This window comes from Pteronotus mesoamericanus, unplaced genomic scaffold (genome assembly GCF_021234165.1).
Source record: "Pteronotus mesoamericanus isolate MK-2021 breed Mesoamerican mustached bat unplaced genomic scaffold, CSHL_Meso_final scaffold_174, whole genome shotgun sequence".
Taxonomy (NCBI): domain Eukaryota; kingdom Metazoa; phylum Chordata; class Mammalia; order Chiroptera; family Mormoopidae; genus Pteronotus; species Pteronotus mesoamericanus.
This window is the reverse complement of record NW_026555309.1, coordinates 8780000-8803598: the sequence shown is the minus strand read 5'-3', so window position 1 is coordinate 8803598 and position 23599 is coordinate 8780000. Positions and strand designations below refer to the sequence as shown.

Here is a 23599-nt window from a genome sequence, read left to right as displayed (position 1 = left end):
TTTTATTACCGGTTACCTAGTGAAACAAAGTATAGTGAAGAATTATACTGAAACCTTATTAAATTATGCTGGTCAGTAAATCCAAAAATAAAAGCCTGCATTGGTTACTAAGAATACTCTTGTTTTCAGCTGGGCAGATCACGAGCTTACAAAAGAGCTGTCTGGATAGACTGTGGTATTCATGCAAGAGAATGGATTGGTCCAGCCTTTTGTCAGTGGTTTGTAAAAGAAGTAAGTTAAACCCTTTACACAGGTCCATTTCAGCTAGTCGGTGGTTCCCACGTGTTTTTTTCTGCTCAAGTAACAAAACTGGGAATGCAAAGCCAGTGATACCTGTTTGAATGATAACGCCTTGATTTGGTGGGTCGCTTTCATGTTTATAAAGACCTCTCATAACCCTGGCTCAGCTTACCCTCGCCTCTACCCTTGGGGGTTGGAATTACCAACCCTCATTAAAGAAAAGAAACTTGAGATTCAAAGCATTTATGATTTTGTGACAAATTAGGAATCAACCATTACAGTTGATATATGGGAAAGGCTAAAAATCAAATTTATGGTGTTCCAGAGCAGTTTCTCAAATAATATTCAGCTTGGAAAATTCTTCATCATTTGTCTTCTCTGTCAAAATGATCTCACATATGCTATAACAATAAAGAGATGAGCAAGTGATTGCATTTTCCCCTCCTGCTGTGACTCTGTAATTTAGATATGAAAGACCTTTAACATCTGTGGGTTTAACATTTGGGGGTTTAACATTCTCAATATCAGTATTTTTCAGTGACTAATTGTTAATGACTCACAGTGATTTCTCATTTTCCAAAGGCTCTCTATGTTAGCATATCCAGTGGGTCCTCTCCCAAGAGTGGGCCAGCCTCATGAACCGGCATCATAATATGTTTGGATATTTTTCTCTCCATCGTCAAGAATGTAATGACTTTCATGGTGTTTTTTAAACCTTGGCTTCTTATTTTTTAAAAAGACTCTTAGTACTGGTGATGAAAATAAAGAAGTCTAAGGATATGAAGGTTCTAAGCCAGAGAATAACCTTACAAATATCTTTAGCCCTGTACTAATAGAGAACCATTAAGGATACAAAAGATATTTTACATTTTCAGTTCTATTTCATTGTGTTTTATGGATAAATTATGTGCCCTAGTGAGGTTTGTGATTTGGAAGACTGTCCTAGTCTAGGAAAATATCCCTCACAAATGTCAAGAATTTAATAAATTTGTAAAATCTATCTCTGCCACTACCAAAACCGTAAAAGTATCCTTAATCTTATAAATATTATATAATAATAAAATTTTCAAACTATTTCCACTCAGCGTATTGAGCAATTCATACTCTTTAAAATACCATTTTACCATGGTAGGACAAACACAATAGCTAAAAATAAATGTATTCTATTACCTTGCATTACCAAATATCCATTGTATATATGCAACATATCGTCTGCCTTCTCAAGTTTCAAAAAGAAGGAAAAACTGGTTCAGGATAGAACACTAATGGTTCATAGTCTATGGCCCTGTGTATTATTGAAGGACATAAGATTATCTCTGAAACATTTTACCTCACCCCCATGTGTGCAGCCTCTTCTTTATAATGCCTAAACTTACTTTATATGTTTATGGTATTATCATCTCTGTTTGTACCAAGGGCAGAGAGGCTATTTATCTCATTCATTGCCAAGTCCCCAGCACCCAGAACAACACCTGGCACTTAATAGATCTTCAAATATTTGTTAACGGATGGGAATAATGAGAATCCCGTGGTAATGATGTGGAAAGATTTCTGAAAGATGACTTGTCAAATCATATGCGATATGAATGGCACCACCTGGATTTTTGCAATGCACAATCTGTACAGCCATATACAGCAGCTCTATAACTCAACTAAATTTCCAAGGAAGAGGAAGGCACAGTGTAACCACAGAAAAAGAAAAGAGCAATATGGTGACTGCCAATTGATAGTGGTTGATTTGGGAGCAATAGCAAGAAGCATCAATTAAGATTAGGTGCCGTTTTGCCAAGATAAGTAAGGAGAGGCCTTTCCCTCCTCCACCAGGCCATCATCAGGCACGCAGGTACGTCTGGCCATTTCTGTGCCTCTGCTACCCTTTCCACATCTCTCTCACTCTCGCTGTTCATGGCTGCTGCTTGCCCCTCTACTTTATCACTTACATTTTCCATCTGAGTCAGGGATAACAACCAGAAATGGAAAAAGGGAGGCCTTGGGTCACTTGTCCCCATGGTCTGGGGGAAGTATTAGGGCTTCCAAGGTGTAACAGCCATGTGATAGCAGTGATTGGAGTGGGTCAACATTACAGGCTGGTAAGAAATAGTCCCATTTGCTTTAAAGTCCCCTTTTCCACTAATGGTGGTTTTGGGGACAGAGGGAATAGGAACTTGAAAGTTAAACCTGCCAAGGTGTAGAGCATCATTTCTTACACACTAATTCAGTCCCTTGTTAAATCCTCAGTCTCCCAAAGAAGGCAGGGGTGGCTGGTCTAAGAGGGGCTCCAAGCAGTACCCCTTCCACAGTTTACCTCCCCTTCATCACAGAAGTCCCATGAGTAGCTCCCAGGCTCCTGAATCATCTCATTTCCAGGCCCCTCAGGGGACACTGGGGAACCTCTGGGCTCACTCTCTGCCTCACACGAGACTAGAGTGATATGTCTATCCCTCTGTTGGCCGATACATGCCACACTTCTCACTGTCCTCTCCTGTGTTTGCCCCTTACTGGCATACAAAGAACATGTGACAGGAGACCCTCTCAGACACATGGTAAACAGGACAGAGGTCCTCTTTCCTTACATTTTTCACTCCAGCCTGTCAGCTGTCTTCACCATCTCCTGATTTCGCTTCTGTGGGTCAGTTATCTGAGCACAACTTAGCCTGATGCCTCTTGCTCAGGATCCCTCCCAAGACTACTGGAGCGTCGGTCATCTAGTCTTGTGCAGGGGAGTATCTGCTTCTGAGCTCACTCATATGGCTGCTGGCAGTCACGGGTCCTCTCTGGCTGTGAGCCAAAGATATCAGTTCCTTGTCACACGGGCCTCCCCACAGGGCAGCTCACAGCACAGCACCTGCCTTCCCTCAGAGTTTATTAGGAAGAGAGCAGGCCCAAGATGGAAAGCAGTCTCTTTGTAACCTAATCTCAGAAGTGACATCCCATCACTTTTGCCATATTCTGTCAGAAGTGAACCACTAGGTCCAGACCGCATTCAAGGCGAAGGCTTTTCATGTGAGCTTGGGTACTGAGAGGTGGGACTCATTGGAGTCTAGCTGAGAGGCTGCCTACCACACTGTGGTGAGACTTTCTCCGCAGCCCCCACTGTCATGTTACATCCTTATTCAAATGTGAACTGGAAGAATATTTCCTAAGTGCTCTGGGATTCTGATAAAACAGCAGATTGCGTAGAGGTTATACACACACATTTGATAGAGAGCCCTGGGCTGGAATACCAGCTCTGTCATTTACTAGCTGTGTGAGTCACTTAACCTCTCTGAACCTCGGTAATAATAACATATGACACATTGAGTTACTGGGAAGATTAAATAATGTAATGCATGTAAAAGATTTAAGTGCTTGGCATATAACAAGCACTTAATTAAACAAATGTTAGTAGTAGTATCTGCAATTTGGTGTTTTTAAATAAGTATCATAAAGAGAATTAGAAAGAAAATCAGTGAGGATATGAAAGAACTCAACAACACCATCAACCAATAGAATCTAAACTACATTATAGGTCATTCCACCCAATAACAGCAGAATGCACATTCTTTTCAAGGGCCTATGAAACATATATCAAGATACACCATATCCTGGGCCAAAAAACAGACCACAAATTTAAAAGAACTAAAATTATACAGACTGTGTTCTCTGACAATGAAATCAATCTAGATATTGATAGCAGAAAGGTAACAAGAAAACCTCCAAACTCTTGAAAATTAACATACTTCAAAATTATCTATGGGTCAAAGATAAAGTCTCAGGGAAAAATATTTAAACACATTGAATTGGATGAAAATGAAAATATAACACACCAAAACTCATGGGACACAGTTAAAACAATGCTGAGAGGAAAAACCCATAGCATTAAATATATATATTAGAAAAGGAAAAATCTCAATATAGTAATCTAAGCTCTCACCTCAAGGATCTAGAAAAAAAATAGAAAATAAAACCAAAGAAAGCAGAAGTAACTTGTCGCAGGGAGCACGGGGCTCCTGGATCTGAGGGTCACTGTCCAAAGCCAGCTGAGGCGGGAGCAGGGTTCTGAATCCCACAGAGCCTGTCCCAGGGTTGTCACGGATGGGGGGAATGAACACGAGTTGTTGCAAACACTTCTCTGTTTGCCAGGAGAGGGGAAAGGGCACTTCCCTCTAGTGGAGAAGCCCTCAGCCCCTTTTTTCCAAAGGCTTTTATTTAAAATGTTATCGATGGGGCTAGGTAATAGGAACGTGCAGGTTATCTCATTACATCAGTATGTTAATGTTTACAGAGAATAGATGATGTTTTGAAGAAAACAAATTGCAGGAACCCACCAATTTACATGGGCCTGAGAGGAGACTAAAAAACACAAGAGTGTAAACATGAGAACGCCAAAGGGTACAGGGTTAGGGTCTGTAAATAATGCAGATATCCCTCCCAGCATGAGCTGGATATCATAGCTTTTGAGGGAGAAATAAAGCATGCTGTAAAGAGTTTACTTCTAGGCCTGATTTTCCCTAGGAACCACCAGATCCAGTTTAGGACTGTCTCCAGTATTGTTTTGGGCCTGAGCCAGGTGGGGGGAGGGAGCCACCAAGAGACCAGGAGACTTCTTTCAGATAGAATGAGGATCCCAGCCATGTCCAAGGTGAGCTGAGGGGTGTAGGTCTTTTTGCGCTTTCTCCGTGTCCCCCAAGTTCTTGACCTGCTGCCCGTTTCGGCTGTGTCTGACTTAGGCTGTCCCTCCTCTTGAGGGATCTTATCCGTCATTCACTACCATCACAGGGCCAAGCAGGGTGATGTGAGGGAGCAGGAGCTTCACCCCTGCCAGGGGGACAGGTTTCATCTCCTCATGGCCTGTTTTCCCAAGGCCTCCTTGATCAGTTCCAGTCTTGGGGCCCTTGTGCCTGTCAGCGGGGCTACAGTTCCTGAAACCAGACAGGGCATTTCCCAACAGTAACTAATATTGATAAGAGCAGAAATCAATGAAATTTCAAACAAAATCAGAGAAAATCAGGGAAACAAAGAGATGGTTCTTGAAAGTGTCTGTGAAATTAACAAAACTCCAGCAAGGAAGACAAAGAAAAAAGAAGATACAAATTACCAATGCAGTGTATTAGAAATGAAACCGACCATGCTGATATCAAAAGGATAATAGGAAAATACTATGAATAAATCTACACATATTTAAATTTTACAACTTAGACAAAATAGATCAATAAATTGAAAAACACAAACTACCACAACTCATTCATTATGAAACTGATAATTTGAGTAGCGTTATTACTATTAAGGACATTGAATTTGTGATTTTAAAATTCAAAAAAGAAAGAAAAAGAAGGAAAGAAGGAAAAGAAGGGAAGGGAAGGGGAGGGAAGGAGGAAGGAAATCTCTAGACCCAGATGGTTTACTGAGGAATTCAACCAAATGTTCAAAGAAAATTAACACCAATTCTCCATGATTTATTTTAGAAATAGAAAAACACTTTCAATTCATTTTACCAAGCTAATAATTGTCCTGATACCAAAATCAGACAGAGTAAAAAGAAAAAAAAAAAACACAACTAGAGACTAATATGGTTCATCAAAATAGTTCAGAAATACTTAACAAAATACTAACAAATAGACTTTAACAATCCATGAAAATAATTATGCCCCATGGCCAAGTGGGGTTTATTTCAGGGATGCAAGCCTGGCTTCACATTTGAAAGTTTTCATCAATATAATCTATCATAGAAACAGGCTAAAGAAGAAAGAAAAATCACATAATCTTATCAACTGATACAGAAAAAGCTTTGACAAAACTCAACACATATATGATAAATTTAAAAATAGGAATAGAAAGAAACTTCCTCAACTTTATAAAGGACATCTACAAAAATCTTACAGCAAACATCTATACTTGATAGCAAATGACTAAATGCTTCCCCATAAATTCAGGAACAAGTTTGGAATGTCTGCTCTTCTGCTCTGGTGTTACGGGCTTGATAACTTTGTTATTTTGAAAATTGCTCAGATGAATTCATCATCTCCACATATAACTGCTGGTTGGTAGATATTTTGAAAATGCAAAATGTATAAGATTGTGGGCTTTTACCTTTTTTTTTTTTTTTTTTTTTTTTTTGTCCTTGCCAGGTGGTTCAGTTTGTTAGAATGTCATCCTGTGCACCGAAAGGTTACGGGTTTGATTCTTAGTCATGGCACATACCTAGGTTGCAGATTTGATCCCTGGTCAGGGTGCATACAGGAGGCAATTGATGTTTCTCTCACTTTGATGTTTCTCTCTCCTTTTCTCACTCTATATAATTAGAAAATATATCCTTAGGTGAGGACTTAATTTAAAAAAAGAACTTTGGACTTTTGTCTTTTAAATTAAAAATCATTTAATTATGTTGAAAAATATAGAGCCATCACTTTTGATTTCAATACTTGCCGCCTCTTTTTTCTAGTATTTGCATCAATAAATTTTATATCTTGTAAGCAAAATAAAAGAAACAAATGGAGTTATGCTTAGGTTGTAAAATCCTTTCTCTCGTTCCATGTTTGTTTATACCAGGTTAGCAGAACCGTTACTATAAATAGTGCTGCGGGGGGTTTGGAGGGGACAGGAGAAGCAGACATGGTGGACTTACTAATGAAATGTATACTACAGATGCCCCTTCACCATGAAAGCAAAGGAGCTTTAAGAAACACTACCTTTTGGTGATAAAGTTTTCTTAAATTTATCATGAGCCAAGAGGGATGATATAGGCACAAAATCCATCAAAGAGATAATTATACAGATGTTGGAGATTATCTTTCCGGAGATATTATTTACCAGAGAGTAGAACTTAAATCTGAGGGCAAACAGAGGACAGGGAAGAAAGAAAATAAATTAGTCGATACTTAGGAAAAGGGACACTCACAAAGCTTAAAAGTAATGGGCTTAAAGTATAAAGCAAACAAAACTACCAAGATAAAAAACAGGTTAAAGACATTCAAGCAGTTCCTCAAAAAGTTAAACATAGAGTTACTATGTGACCCAAAAAATTTCACTCCTGTATATTTAACCAAGAGAAATAAGAACATATACCCTCACAGAAACTTGTATATAAGTGTGCATAGCAGCATATTCATAATAGCAAAAAAGTGGAAACAACTCAAATGTCCATCGACTGATGAATAAATAAAATGTGATATATCCATACAATGGGATATGTATTCAACCATTTAAAGGACTGGAGTACGATACAAGTTACAATATAAATGAACCTTGAAGACATACTTAAGTGAAATACACCAGACACAAAGACCACGTAATGTATGATTCCACTTATAAGAAACATCCAGAATAGGCAAATTCATAGAAACAGGAAGTAAATTAGTAATTACCAGGATGTGAAGGAGTAGGAGAACTGGGAATGACTACTAACAGGTATGATGTTTCTTTTGGGGGCGATAGAAAAGTTATAGAATTACATAGTAATTATAATTGCACATTAGGGGTACACTAAAAATCACTGAACTTTCCACTTTAAAGTGGTGGATTTTGTGCTATATGAATTACATCTGAATAAAAAAAGGAATGAAGTGCTGATATATGCGACAGCATTGCTGAGTGAAATAGGCCAGTCACTAAAGACCACATATTACATGATTCCATTTATATGCAATGTTCCAAAATAGACGAATTTGTAAAGTAATTTATGGAAGTAGATTAGTTGTTGCCTGTGGATGGGGGAGTTAAAGGGGTAGGGGAACTGATACTTAAAATATATGAGATTTCTTTTTGGATCATGAAAATACTCTAAAATTATATAGCGGTGATGGTTGCACAACTCTGAGTATATTTTAAAAACACTGGATTGCATACTTTATAAGGATGAACTATAAGATGTGTAAATTATCTCCCAATAAAGCTGTTATTTTTAGAGTTAAGTAGAGCTTCCCTAGAAGATATTTATATTGATCAGTCCAACAATTTCTTATTGAGCACTACGTTTTCAGTGCTCTGCTAACCATATGAAAGTCAGCATTAGTATAATTCATTGTCCCTGCACTCAAGTAGTCTACATTCTATTTAAGGAGAAATATTTATGCACAAGAAACAATAATAAGCAACATATATCTTTGGTGGTTAAATTGTACTGACTATAGTAGCTAAAGGAATTCAAAAATCAGGGAAACGATGAGGTTTTGGAAGAAGGTAAGGTTTGGGAAAGATTTGCAGAGGAGGTGAGCCTTGTTAGGCCTTGACTGTAGAGTAAGAATTTGATCAAGGAGATAAATGAGTGTTCTGAAAAAAGAGAAGACTAATGTTGAGAACATGGCATGTGTGTGGTTATAGATTTTGAGATAAGCCTATAGTCTGTATGAGTAGATTCTAATGCTGTATGAAACTGACTGAAAAATTATAGTTAGCCAATAGTCAGAGTTTGGTCCAATAAAGTAAAATTTTTAAAAAAACACTGATATATGGTAAAAGCAAATGTCATTGTCAGAGAGTTTAAAGATAAAAGGCAATGATATATGGACAAGTCCATATAAGAAGAGTCCAGAGTAAATCTAGGCATGGACAGGAAGAGTGGACGTAGGAATGGAAAGTAAAGAAAGCATAGATAACCCTGGCTTGTGTGGCTCAGTGGATTGAGCGCCAGCCTGTGAACCAAAAGGTTGCCAGTTCAATTTCCAGTCAGGGCACATGCCTGAGTTGCAGGCCAGGTCTCCTGTAGGGGGCACGTAAGAGGCAACCACACACTGATATTTCTCTCTCTCTCTTTCTTCCTTCTTCTCCCTCTAAAAGTAAATAAATAAAATCTTTTAAAAAAAAGAAAAAAGAAAAAAAGAAAGCATAGATATAGTCCAAAGGAAAAATTATTCATTCATCTATTTATTCTACCCAGTGCTTACCAAGTACTTCTTTTCAAATGAAGACAGCTTGCTAAGTCCTGTAATGATATAAGTACTGCACTGTAATGTACAAGACATTAACCCTTTCCAAAATTTATTTACAATTCTACTGGGAAGATGAGACACAAACACAAAAGGTGTCACCTCTAAAGGAAGTTTTTAGGAATTGGTGATTGGCTTGACATGGGGATGAAAGGGGATTGGTCAAAGATGACAAGATGCCCAAGAGAGTAAAGAAGTAATTGAAATTGGGAGAACATTAGTTGAAATGTTGGCAGCATCATTAGTTTAAAGGGAGGAACTCAACACAACACTACATTAAGCAAGTTAAATGATTAATCTACTCAACTACTAATCACTAAGTGCCTACCATGTACCAGGCCAGGCATTGTTAACACACTGTAATATTGAGAAGGGAAAGGCAGAACTATCAAAAACTCTGTTCTCCTGCAACTTTACTTTCCTGGGCCAAAAGAATGAACTACTCTCTGATGAGAGGTAAAAGAAATTCAGCAAGAAACCGAATGATTGAACAACTGATTAACAGGCTTAATTTGGGCCAAAGACATCCAGGAATAAAATCCAGTGATTTTGCCCACCATTAAGAGAGGGGGGAAGAAAACTGTTTCTAAGCAATTTTCTTGCTTTATTACTTAATCTGATAATAAGAAACAGGAAAGGATGGAAGACTGTAAGAGTTCACCGTCAAAGTTCTGGCACAAATTCAGAGGTAGTAATATTGACATACAAAACCTGTCCAGAAAGTATCCAGCCATAAACTGTGGAAAACAGGCACATTTATTGAATATACAACATACAAGAAACATTATACATGAAACAAAGATGCATCAGTCCCCTTCAAAGTAGGCGCCTGGGACCTCACACAGTTCTCCCAATCACCATCAGCTACCCTACTGTATTTCCCTGAACCTCATCAACAGTCTGAAATATCTTCCCTTTCAAAGGTGATTTCAGTATTGAGAAAAGCTGAAACTCTCGAGGTTCCAAATCTGGGCTGTGGGGAGGCTGAGTCACCTGGGTGATTTGATGTTTCACCAAAAAACTCTGCATGAGATGCGATGCACGAGCAGGCCTGTTGTCATGAGGAAGCTGCCAATCACCAGTTGCCTATAGCTGTGGCTTCTGAATAATTCAAATAATTTCTACAGAGGAATATTCAAGCTTAATGCAAAATTTGATGCAGATTTGTTGCTCCACTCAGTCATTTTGAATGTGACAGCCACACAGTACACAAGCTCACTAAATGGCAACTACTGCCCCCTCTGACTAGTACAGTGAAGCCATCATTATTCACACATGCGCACTCCAGTCCACCCTCCTTGGCTTCCAGGTTACATTGATGTCCTGCAAACAGTTCTCATTATATCAACAATGCCTGGACTTTTTCTGGACAGATCTTATATAGGGTAGCCAAGCAATTTTCAGCAACAGACCATTATTTTAAATTTTTTAACTGTGGAAAGGCCACTTAATTCTTTGTTGCCAATACATATGAAATAACATTTGTTTTATTTCTCAGGATCATCTCCAATCAAACAAGGCAGTGAGGGCTTTGTTCACTTTTGAGAGCTTGAAATTGTCAGTCTCCCGAACTGAATATCTCAAGCCATGGCTGGCGCTAGATGGCCCAGAGTTATGTATAGTACTTAATTTTTGCCTCAAATTACTTTATATTGCTGGGGCAAATATGATCTGAGTTGTTATTCATAGAATCCTTTGAAAGTAACTCAGGAAAATATTTATTTGATTTTAAAGTGGAGAAGATGAAGCCAAGTATAAAAGCAAAGGAAAAGTCATAAAGTAAATAATTAATAGCCCTGACTTCATAAAATATTTTAGAGGAGTAATTAGTGATATAAGAAACTGTCATAGCATGCTGTTATATCCAAAAAAATAAAATAAAAACCAGCATGGACATTATCATTTCAGTGTTTTAAAATCTATGTCTGACATGCATATACATTAAATGCTAAAAGAACTGTGGGTGATTTTGATTTTCTTATTCATGTTACTTATTTTAATTTTCCAATTTTTTATATTAAACAGAACCAAATGTGATTATTAAATAAAATTTAATTCAGCCAAAACTGAATGTTCTCAAACTATGTTCATTTTTGCTTGAGTCATATATTCTTACAGGTATTTTAGAATCAGTGGTTGTGTGCTATTTAATTCAGTAGTAGACCACAGATAAAGCAAGGGTTTGTGAGATGATCCATAGGCAAATTGGGGCAGTAATGGTCCGAAATGTAAAGTTCTTCATTTTTAAGTATAATATACAAGTGGATCTAATCAGATCTTGCTACAGAAAGGCAGTACCTCTGAGAAAAAAAAACAAATCAAACAAAAAAAAAAAAAACAGAAGAAAAAGAAGGCAAAGAGAAAGAAACTAGAAGAGAAAGGGAGGAAATAGGAACGAAAAAGAAAAGAAAAGGAAGGAAAAAAAGAGAAAAGAAGGAGAGGAGAAAGAAAACAACTTGCTTTGTTTCCCCAGGGAGGCTCACACTGTATTCTTCTGCTGTTACACAGTGTGAAACCTCAGCCTTGCTGGCCCAGCCTGATTACACAGGAAAACCACCCCCATTCCACGTCCCTGCCCACCTACACTGGGCACCAGTGATGGCTAATCCTGGTACCAAAATCTGGCATATGATTCAGATGTACTATGCAGATAATTCAAATGGCCAAGAAATATGAATAAGAGGCTTTCAGAGAAAGGAGTCCTTTTCTAAGAACTAGCGGATGATTGTGAGCTGGGTTAGTCATAACATTTGGAGGCTGCGGTGGGTGTGTGTAAAGGACAGAGTTCTCGGGAAGACATGGAACTGTGGTTGTGGAAGAAGCCCTCCAACTTGGAAGGCTTTCCAGAAAGGAGAGGAGCTTTCTCCCACGATCCAAAAGCTTTCCAAGGAATATTCCTTTTGGATAATCGTCTTTTTCAGTCTTATATGTCTTGCTGATTATTAAAGGTAAAAATATAATATAAACCCTCAAAAATGTGTACAACTCAATTAAAGTTTTGGTTAAGGAATGTCTCACTAAAAATAAACCTTTTAAAGAAGAGAACTTAAATTGTGTGTATAAAACATGCCAAAAGACAGGGAATAAATAATTGAGTTATGAAGCCCAGAACAAATATTTAACGAGTTCAGTTAAGTATGCAATTAAGTCTTTGTTCTTAACTGTGTAATAAAAAACACTTTATCATATAAAATGACCTGCATTTTTTAAATTCTCTGGCTTTTTTTCACTACCATTCCCAAGTAATTGCAATATTTTGATTTTTTTTCCTACCAGTCTTATATACCTTTAACTCCCCACATTCTCCCATCCTTTTTACCCCTCCCCCATCTTCTCTTCAATACTCTGCATCCTCCAACCTAGCTTCTTCTCCCTTTTTATTCAATTTATAATATCTCGTATGTAGCAAGGTCTATATTAATGTTTGTTCAATTTAATTAAATTGAAATTCATTTCATTCCTTGTGCTCCACTATCCAATATTTGAGAATGTTCCGAGCACTGTTTATACAGGCAGTCCTCGATTTTTCTGCAATGTGCAGGACTGTGAAAGTGACCATGCAAACCGAAGCAATCAGAATCTATTTTAATAATCAGGGAGGAGAGTTATGTTTGTCCCATTGCCTTTACATATTTCTGTCGAAAGATTAAAACTCTCTTACTATGTTATAAGTATGTATGTAAACAACCAAAACATTATAAACCTCCTATTTATTATGCTATAATTCAAAACATTAGAAATATTAATAATGAAAATGAACTATTTTTTTGTAAAAAAAAAACCTTATGATAGGGACTTTTGATAGTGCTTGCCTTCTCATTATATAACTTACAACATAGAGTGAACATCTTTTTTTATTGTTGACACTTTACAGATTCCCCCCTTCACCCGCCGCCCGCCGCCTGCTTTTACACCTTGGCAAATGGCCATACTCAGTTTCTCAGTTTGGATCAGCTTCCAATATTTTTTTCCTTTGCCCTTTCACCATCACAAAATATCTATGTGTTTCTTTAATGTGAAATGCTGATAGCATCATTTCTTCTAGAACACCTTCCTACTTTTCATCATAACCGCTTTTCTAATTTATTATGGTAAGTTTGTCGTCACTAAGTTCCTCTGGCTGTATATCTAGAATTGAATGTTGGCAGTGCCAACATTCCTGTGGTCACCTATTTTTTCTATAACTTCATTTACATTAGATTCAAATTTCACCTCTACATTATTAGTTTTTATTTCTTTGCTGAACTTTAATCTTTTTTGACCAATTTCTTCTCATCATTCATTTTCGTAAAATGCTACATAGGTTTAGGAGACAGAGCAGTAACACAGCTACACACTTTTCTGCCTGTTTGTGACCTGAGTAACAGATGCTCAGTGAGCAATCACCCAAAGACAGACTTTAAAAGAAGTGATATAATTGGTCACAGATCTTTATGTCCATCTGTTGTTTACATAATGATCTGTAGACTAAAAATCGATTAGTGGTAACTGAAAATTGAACTGTACTTTTTGGAGGACTGATGTTATTTAACTAAACCATGGTAACTGAACCATGTATAGCAAAACCATGCAAAATGAGAACGTTTGTACTTTCTTTTTGGTAGATAAAAGATTTTCACATAGTAGATTTTAATAATGCTGCCACAAAGTTCATCCTGGCCTTCATTCTGTTGGTCCTAAGTAAGTACAACAGACCGTTGTTAGGTTATCTCAGTATATAAGTTCTAAAAATGTCTATTAGTGTTACTTAGGAAAGAGTAAAGTGGATGTACTTCTAATATGGTATTTTTCCTGGTGACATAAAATATTTATCTATATCTCTTATTAGCAAATACATATTAAGAAATACAAACTTTCAATTATCACCTGCCCTGTTACCTCAGTCATCTCTGGGGGGTTCCAAGTGTAAATTAAATATAAAAACAACTAGAGTTTAGATGGCCAATAGACATATGAAAAATGTTCAATGTCACCAATCATCAGAGAAATACCATTAAAACCACAATCAGATATCACCTAACACCTGTCAGAATGGCTATCGTTACTAAATCAACAAACAGCGAGTGTTGGCAAGGATGTAGAGGAAAGGGGACCCTCCTACACTGTTGATGAGATTTTAAATCGGTACAACCACTGTGGAAAGCAGTATGGAGGTTCCTCAAAAAATTAAAAATAGAACTACATTATAAGCCAGCAATTCCACTTCCTAGTACTTAATCCAAAAAAAATCCAAAACACTGATTTGAATAGATACATGCATTCCTATGTTCACTGCAGCATTATTTACAATAGCCAAGATATGGGAGCAATCTAAATGCCCATCAATAGACAATTGGATAAAGAAGATGTGGTACTTTTATACAATGAAATACTACTCAACCTTAAAAAAGAATGAAATCTTACTATTTGTGACAACATGGATCAACCTAGAGGGTATTATGCTAAGTGAAATAAACCAGTTAGAGAAAGACAAATACCATATGATTTCACTTAATTTTGAACTATAAAGACTAAAATAAATGAATAAACAAAATAGTAACAAGCTAATAGATACAGAGAACAAACTGATGATTGCCAGCGGGGAGGGGCTTGGGAGGCTGGGTGAAAAAGGTGAAAGGATTAAGAAGTACAAATTGACAGTTACAAAATAGTCACAGGGATGTATTATAAATATAGCATAGGGAAAATAGTCAATAATACTGTAATAACTATGTATGGGTACTGGATGGGCACTACACTTACCAGTAGGATCACTTTGTAAATTATATAAATGTCTAACCACTATGCTGTACATCTACAACTAATATAATATCTGATGTCAATTGTAACTGAAAATTTTTTTAATTTTTTAAACTAGAATTTATAACATCAGCATATAATTTTCTAGTTCTCCATCCTTCATTCACAGAGCCTCTTGCTCACTTTGCTTTCAAACTATTATTTAGTTACTATTTTGAATTTAATAAGCTTCTCATAGCATGATGTCAAATACCTTTATAGATTAAGTTCCCTTTTAAAAATTTCCCTGGAAACTCTCCTGCTCTAATTAATTCTCCTAGTATTAAATTTTAAATACCTCTTTTGTGTCAAGATGCACCCACTTAAGTGCCACCACTTTTTTCCATCCTAAATAATTTTATTCCACTCCAGTCCAGGTGAAGATACTCTTCAACTTGACTGGTGACTATGCCTTTCCTTTGGCTTCACCTGGAGAATGCCTATTTCTCCCAATGTGCCCTACACTGAATGTGATTATTATTTTCAGGTCCTCCATAATGACTCTAGAGAAAAAACAAACATAATGGAAAGTTTTAAAACTGATCTTTAAAGGCCAGTAACACTGATCCTAAAAAAAAGAAAGTATGCCCCAACATTCCGGGTTGTTATGGGGCTCTAAAAAAGCAACAGCCAACCAAATAAACCCTAACCTAATACCAAACATATTTTCCTAACAGAAGATCCTACTCAAAACTTTCTTCGATATCTTTCATTTTTAAATGAAAATACATTTCAGTGAAATATTTTTAAATAAATTGATGAAGTAAGGTGAGTGCAGTTCCTAAAGGCTGCCACACTGAGGCGTGTAGTGCATTGTTTTGTGACTGGCTTTCAGATCACTGCTTACCCAAGTCTTCCTTTTAGGTAATAATAGTAGTCAAGAAATTAAACTTGTAAAGCCCAGATGGAACTTAATTAGTAAGCATCTCCTTTTCTATGTGTATGGGTGGTGTGAATGGATTGCTAAAAAGAGTCCTACACATTGGAATGAAAGCACACTCCTTTGTGGTTAACATATGTTAGAATGATAGGAAATAGAAAGGCACGTAGTCATCTTTTTTCTAGAAACTGCCTAAGCCATAAAAGAGAAATGATCTATGTCTCATTACTTAAAGCATTCAAGCAAGGAGACCTCTAAATCATCCTTTTCAGTACTGAATAGCCATCATAGTATGATCACTCTCACTTTGACCAGAAGGAGAATGGCTACAATTTCTAGTTAAAAAAATCACAAATATGGCATATGCAACACAATGACACCCTGTTTCTTTGTCAGAGGAAGAACACATTCTGGCAAGTCTTGGAAATCAAATCCACTTTAAAATAGAATACTAGAGAACAGCTTCCTTCCTTATTATTTGGAAATGAAGAACGTTAAAATGAGGCCATATCAATGGCCTCGATATATCATATATAAAACAAAACTTTGAATTATAAGTTAAGAATTATAAGAAAAAGTGACAAATCTAATAATGTCAATTTTTTAACACAATTCAATCACTAAGACAACATACAGGCAAAAGTTTTAGTAAGAATATAGATGATATAAACAGTGTGATTATAAACTTAATCTAATAAACACATATAGAATCCATATCCAATAATTAGAGAACACATATTCCTTTCAAGCATAATTGGAACATTTGTAAAACTTAACTTCATGCTAGTCCACAATGCAAGGTTTAAGAAATATCAAAGAATCTGTATCACATAGACCATATTCTTTGACTATAATGCAGTTGTTAGAAACTATTTGTAAAATATGACTGTAAGAAGAAAACTCACATATTTTAACATATAAAAATATTTATAAATAACTCATAGTTTAAAGAAATCAAGAAAAAAATAATATTTACAGCTATTATATATTAAAACACCTGGAATATAACTAATATAGTACTGACGGGGAATGTTTAGTTTTAAATAAACATACTAGAAAAGAATTAGGTCTCCAAATTAAAGAGCTAAGCTTTAAATTCAAGAAATTAGAAAAGAAAAAAGAGAGTCAACAAAAGAACAAAAAAAAAATCAATGAAAAAGATAGCAAAAATATATATATCTTCCCTAGTGTACCTTTGTTTTATATTTAATTAACTTCTGCCCTAGGCCTAGATGGTTTACTCCCCAAATAATAATAGAATAACATGACCCTGAAACAAAAACCAGACAAGGACAAAATAAGGAACATAGATGTAAATATTAGCAACATGAACTCAACCAAAGTGGTAAGAATACATATTATAACCAAATGGGCTTATACCAAGAATACAGGGATGACTAAACAATAGAAAATTGCTTAATACAATTGATCATATATATGATCAGTTGAACAAATATATGGTGATCATAAAATTGAACAAATAGATGATGTTAATACATGAAGAAAGATTATTTGCCAAAATTCAACATTTGTTAATGACAAAAAAAATAAACTACAACCTAGAATAGGGCAGAACATCTTAAATGTGCTCAACCTTGACTTCAAAATTAATGTGAAGAAAGAAGGGTAAAAAATAGCCAAGACAATTCTGAAGTAGAACAACATGGGAAGACATATCCTACCAGACTCAACAGACTCTGTATTAACCATGGTGTGACTTGGTAAACAGATCAAAACCAAAGTGCATTAAGGCAGTTCCTCCCACAAATGAAAACCTGGCATTTGAGAGAGAACATACTAACTCACTAAGGAAAAGACAAACCATCCAAGTGAATACAGTAGCACAGCTGGTCTTCCATAATGGAAAAATTAATTTAATAAATCCCAACCTTGCATCATGTAAAAAAAAATCACTTCTAGAAGGTTTAAGGCCTACATTTGAAAAGCAAGCTTTAAAACAACTTTTTGAAGAAAATACAGGATATCTTTATGATCTTAAGGCAAAGACGGGTTCTTAAAGAAAACATATACACTTAATGGAGTTAACTTAAAAATCTACATACAACAAAGACATGATAAAAATAGGAAACAATAAGTTTCAAAAAAGGAAGACATTCATGATGCATATAACCAAAGTTTAATAGCAGAATATAAGCAGAATAAGAAGAATTTAACATAAAAATGGGTAAAAATACGAGCAAGCAATTTATATTTAGAATGGCCTATTATTACATAAAAAGCTATTTAATATAATTTGTAATCAGTGAAATATGAAATAAAACAACAAAACAATTTTGTACCCTTAAATTTTTGTAATTAAGAGTTTAACAATACCCAGAGTTATAAGGCTGTAAAGCAATGGGAGCTCTCATTTGCTGCAGATGAGAGTACTTACAGATTTAGAGAGAAAATGGCAACATGTAGTAAAGTGAAAGGCATGTAAATCCATGATGCAGCAAATCCATTCCTATATATATAACATCAAAAAACTCACAGGTCTAGGAGAAATGTGCAAAAAATGCTCATTGACATTAACAATGAAATATCAGAAGGGACCTAACTGTTCATTAACAAATTAAAAGATCAATATGTTGTTTCTTTACCTATAATGGAATACTATGTAGTTAAATAAATCATCAACTTAGTTTCAAAAATATAATATTGGGGAGAACAGCAGACTGAAGGTTGACATATCTTGATGCATGAAATCTCAAAGCATGCACATATATATTGTTCATGAATCTATATATGCACATATGTAGCAAAACAAAATCATGCATGGGAAAGACAATATTAAATTTAGGACAGTGATTACCTTGGTGGAAGGGAGGAAAATGGGATCAGAGAGTGATTAAAAGGAAGCTTTAGTTTTATCTACAATGTCTCAAATATTTTGATAAATATGGAAAGATGTGTTTGGTGGGCACATAGATATTATATTCTTCTCTGTACTTTATTTACTTAAAATATATTGTAATTTTAAAAAGGAAGTTACCAATATTCTTTTAACTATAAAAGTATGATGGTCACTTGCATTGAAGGAGGAGAAGGCAGGGTAAGAGAACATTCCGTGAAAATCTCTAGCATAGCCTGGTGGTTAGGTGTTAACATAACCCACAATCCCATGCTTGGAAAAGGTGAGACTTCCCCAGTTTGAACTGGGACAACTGAGCCAAGGTTCCACTGCCAGTAGGATTAATTACCACTTTTCCCTATCCCCTTCTTTTCTGCCTTTTTGCCCCAGTTCCTTCTTCTTCCATCTCTCTGCCTTCCTCTCTAGAATGGCATAAAAAGCCACTTTAAGGGGGAAATGTCACTAACCATATAGCTCTGTCACTGCCATCCCCAACAGGAGACTTCCTCCAAGCATTGGGGAACCCCCATTTATTAGAGGAAAACACAATTCCTGGATATGTACAATTGATTATATGTCAGAGATAGTCCTCTAGTTTGAAACATTAGACAATGGAAATTCAAACATGTATGGAAGTTTTATTAAAGCTACTTGGCCAAAAAATTATTGCTCAGCCAGCTTTAAATAGAACTCTATTTAGAAATAGAGGAGAATTAAAGGTAATTCTCCTTCCTGTACGTTGTCCGCAGTCCTGTTCCCCAGAGAGATACTTTATTAATAGACAAACATGCATCAAAAAGAACTTTTAAACAAGGGATGGTGTTTAAAAATGTCTTGACTTGGTACATTCAATATTTTTCTACCTGAGGCCAAATCTTTAGTGCAGAACCTTCAGACTTGGAGTCAGATACAGTATAAGTAAAACCCAATCATAAGAACAAGATGACAGAGATGTTATATTGTTCATGAAGCTTTTTATAGAAAAGTCAGGAGAGAACCAAGTGTCCATGCAATAAGTTCTAAGGCTTGAATCTGATACCAGTTAGACAACTAAGTAACATATATAACTGGCTTGTGTTATGATATAGCATGTAAAGATATCAAAATATATTTAGGTAATTATTTTGTCCACAATTGAATGGAATCTTATAAAGAGCTGACTATACAAAATTGTTGCTTTCTTAACTAACCTAAAATTTAGCCATATCTGAAATGCTGCAAGAGGCTGCCCAATTAATGTTTTGCCACCTTTGCTAAAAGGTTTTTCATAATATAGAATTTGAGACAAAAGTCTCATTAAAGAATATGGCAAGTATGTGATGTCAAAGAGTATAGTTCATATTATCTTGTTGCTTTTTAATCCAACATGTTTGGTATTTCCATGGAGAGGAAAGATTTTCATATTTTTTTCTAAGTCTGTATTTGGAATCAATTTATAAGAAAACTATTACCTTTGTCTTTTAGGCTCTTCTAACCTATAGGAGTGATCCAACCATGAAAAAAATGATGAATCATCTGTATTTCTATATCATGCCTGTATTTAATGTTGATGGATACCATTTCAGCTGGACTAACGTAAGTCACTTTGCCTATCCAAAGAGAGAGACTGAATAAATCATAGAAAACTGTCACAGAACAGGAAGGAAGGTTGTAGGCAGCCAGCCTAGTGATCAAGAACTACAAGAGACCTCCACTCCTCCACCATCATAGCAACCTTGGGATTTTGTTTGTTTGCATAGCTTTACATAAATTTTCTGTAAATAAAGATTTCTCTTTTAAAATAAATTATGAAAAATCTCTAGCTCAGTCCAGCTTATTCAATTTGCCTGTAAAAAATTGAGGTCAAGCTAAGGTAAGGGACAGCAAGTTTGCGGCAGGTATTGGAGCATGCACCTGGGTGCCCAGTCCTCTTTCCGCTCCCTGAATTTGTTCCAAAAGGAACTTTCCCCTTCAACGCTGTGATTCATTCACTGGTTGCACTACTAAAATGCATGTGAATAATCTTTTAACTATTCTTTCTGCAATTTTCTGCATATTCTTTCTGTAATGTTTTTAATTACATTCTAGGATCGATTTTGGAGAAAAACAAGATCAAGGAACTCATGGTTCCGCTGCCGCGGAGTTGATGCCAATCGGAACTGGAAAGTGAAATGGTGCGGTAAGTTGGGGACTCATTGAAATGCAGATCCGAAGGTTTCCACGGCTTTTACACCCAGAAACGAGCTCGTTAGGACTCTAATGTACAACTGATGTTTTTCTGTATGTGAAAACCTACTAGAGAAAAACATGAATATGTACATTGTAGCTATAATTTGCAAAACAAAATGAAAGGGCTTTTAAATATGTAAACATCAAGAATTTAAATCTATCAACCCAATCCTGAAAACTGAACATTTAAACACAGATGTAAAAACAGAAAACTGAGGAATATAGTCTCTGTCATTCAGAAACTAAAACAGGAAGTACAGTTTGCTGTATAAATCTGGTTAAATGTTTTCATCCTTCCACTGAGAGTGGCAATGATCCCGCGGTCATCTGTCTATGATGATCAAAGCTGCCAGATCCCTGTTGAGAATCCACCAATCTGCCTGCTCTGCACTGATTGGCCACACACAGCAAATATATTTCTGCTATACTATGTGTTTCATTGATACATACCTTTCCTGTAAGGAAAGGATGTCATTTTAAGAAAGGGAACTTGCAAAATAAAGCAGGTAGGGTACCAGAGAGAGAGAGAGAGAATTAGCCATAGCTCATGTAAAAGAGGCAAAACTTTACCTGTACCCATCTTGAGTTATTAGCTGGGACTCTTAAACAAAAAGACAGTTGAACAAGAGAAAAACAGTTTATCAACGTATACAGTGCATGTCACATACGAGTAACCTCATGAAAAGTAACTCAAAGTCACAGCTTAAAACTCTAGCTTATACGGCATCTTCAACAAAGGGCAATACATTTAAGGAGAAATGGCAGGACAGAGGAAAGCAGTTTTAGGCTTCCAAGGGCAGCAACTGTGGGAAGGTAACTAGATGGGAGGCAGCTCATAGAGTAAAGTTCGCTTTAGATTCCTTACAGGTGCTCTTTCTTCACCAGTAAGAGCCTGTCTCCAAGATAAGGAGACTTTATAGCCTGTCTTTAAGCAGAAAAAAGGAAGGTAAAGATATCTTTTCCTGCATTTGCTGCTGCTCCATTGCCTTCAGTTCAAAATAATTTTTAGGTCAAAGAGGCACATTTGGGGGTGACATATTTTGGTGTCCTTCACTGGTATTATACCTGTCAACAAAAAGGAGGGAAAGGAGAAGTATTATCAAAAGGCAGAGTCCTACCTCATCTCCTCAAAATATAGACCATTGCATAATAGAAACTCTTTGTCTCTTAAAAATGAGGCTTATCATAAATCACTCACTCTGACACTTCGGGCTCTGTATTATATGCTACTCCTCCTGTCCCCACCAGCCTCAGAGAGAATAGCTGGGCATGGGTTGAGACTCCTCCTACATCTCCCTCCAGGGAACCTCCCTTCATCAGTTAGAACTGGAAAATAACAATATGGTAGAGCAGAAAGAATATGGCTCTAGAGTAGGGAAGATATGGTTTTATTCTACAATTATTGCTCAAATGATTTGGGCAATTTTTTTAAATCTATCTAATAATAATAATAATACCCACCTCAAAGGGCTCTTATAAGAATTAAAGGAATGTACATATGTTTAATGCCTAACTTAGTCCTAACTCCAAACAGTGACCCCTCCAGAATCATCAGTTCACCTCTGAGCCTCGGGTCAATTGTAAAACCACATTTTCCTGCAGGAGAGTGTTGTGCTGAAGAGCCACGGGGAAAGAAAAAGCATTGTGTAAATACTATAAAGCAGTATGATTGATGACTGTTTAGCGTTAAGATATTTTTCTTCAACCTGCAAACTTGTTCACTTTATCTCCCTAAGACTGCTAATGTTTTTAAATTCTCTTTTCCTCCCCTCTGATGGGACCACCGTGCATGACCATAGGTATGTGTCCCATTTCACTAGTTTGTAGCTACCTACACCCACACGTGTGTCATACACATAATGCCCACAACCATCTGAGTGAGTGCCCTGAATGGGTAACTGAGCTGAGTAACACTAGCAGGTCAGCCAGCTCTGCCTGTGTAAGGTTAGACTCTTGTTTATATCCAGTTACAAATAACTGTCCTGCTTCCCTTGGTTCTTCCCTTACCCAGCTTGTTTCCTTCATACCTATGCCTTCTTTGATTTCTTAGTTTCAACTGCTGTCCCAACTAGAATTCCTTCGATTCTTCCCATTTTTGAATTATACTGATTCGTTCTGTAAATCAGCACTCAAGATGTTGACAAGGGATTATGGCAAATATCAATTGCGAAATGACCTCAATAGACTATTGTAAGTGATGTGGAAATGCAGACAGCCTGTCTGGGGTCATCTCTCCTTCCAAACATCTTCCTAGTAGATTCAGCTGATTTGGCAGGCAGTCAGATGTGGCCTTCCTCCCTCACAGCATCAGGGCCATCTCCCCACAGCTATTTCCTTGGTCAAGGCGACAGTCAACCTCACTGAGGGAACACTCTTAGGTCAACAGCATTGAAATAAGTAAAATCCCAAAGTGAACCTCCAAATAAGCATCCGTAGTAGAAATGATATGGAAATGCACAGGCCCATTGAAAACAACTGCTTCTTTCTCTTAAGTCAGTGGTCTCAAATGTAAAGTGTAGAACATAAAACTGCTTTTTGCCATGAAAACTCTGATCCATAAGAAGTGTTATGCTTTAGTGCATTTAATGTAAAGTAGACATCTTACAACATACACATGGAAACAAGTACATCTTTCCAATACTTCATAGCTCCCTGTGGGGACCTTCAGGCCATGAAACGGATATCATTGTTCTGGAAGTCCAGCAGAGGAACTCAAGTCAGAGTAGTGGTGAGAAC

The 23599-nt window shown here is 36.5% G+C and overlaps 1 protein-coding gene across 1 annotated transcript in view; it reads left to right on the top strand.

The window, feature by feature from the left end:
• The window catches only part of CPA6 (carboxypeptidase A6), a 236602-nt gene that overhangs the window by 177342 nt on the left and 35661 nt on the right, over nt 1–23599 (top strand). The window contains exons 6-8 of the mRNA XM_054590232.1: nt 130–231; nt 20120–20230; nt 20723–20813. Of these exons, the coding sequence (XP_054446207.1) occupies nt 130–231; nt 20120–20230; nt 20723–20813 (304 nt within the window). The remainder of the gene's footprint in view (nt 1–129; nt 232–20119; nt 20231–20722; nt 20814–23599) is intronic.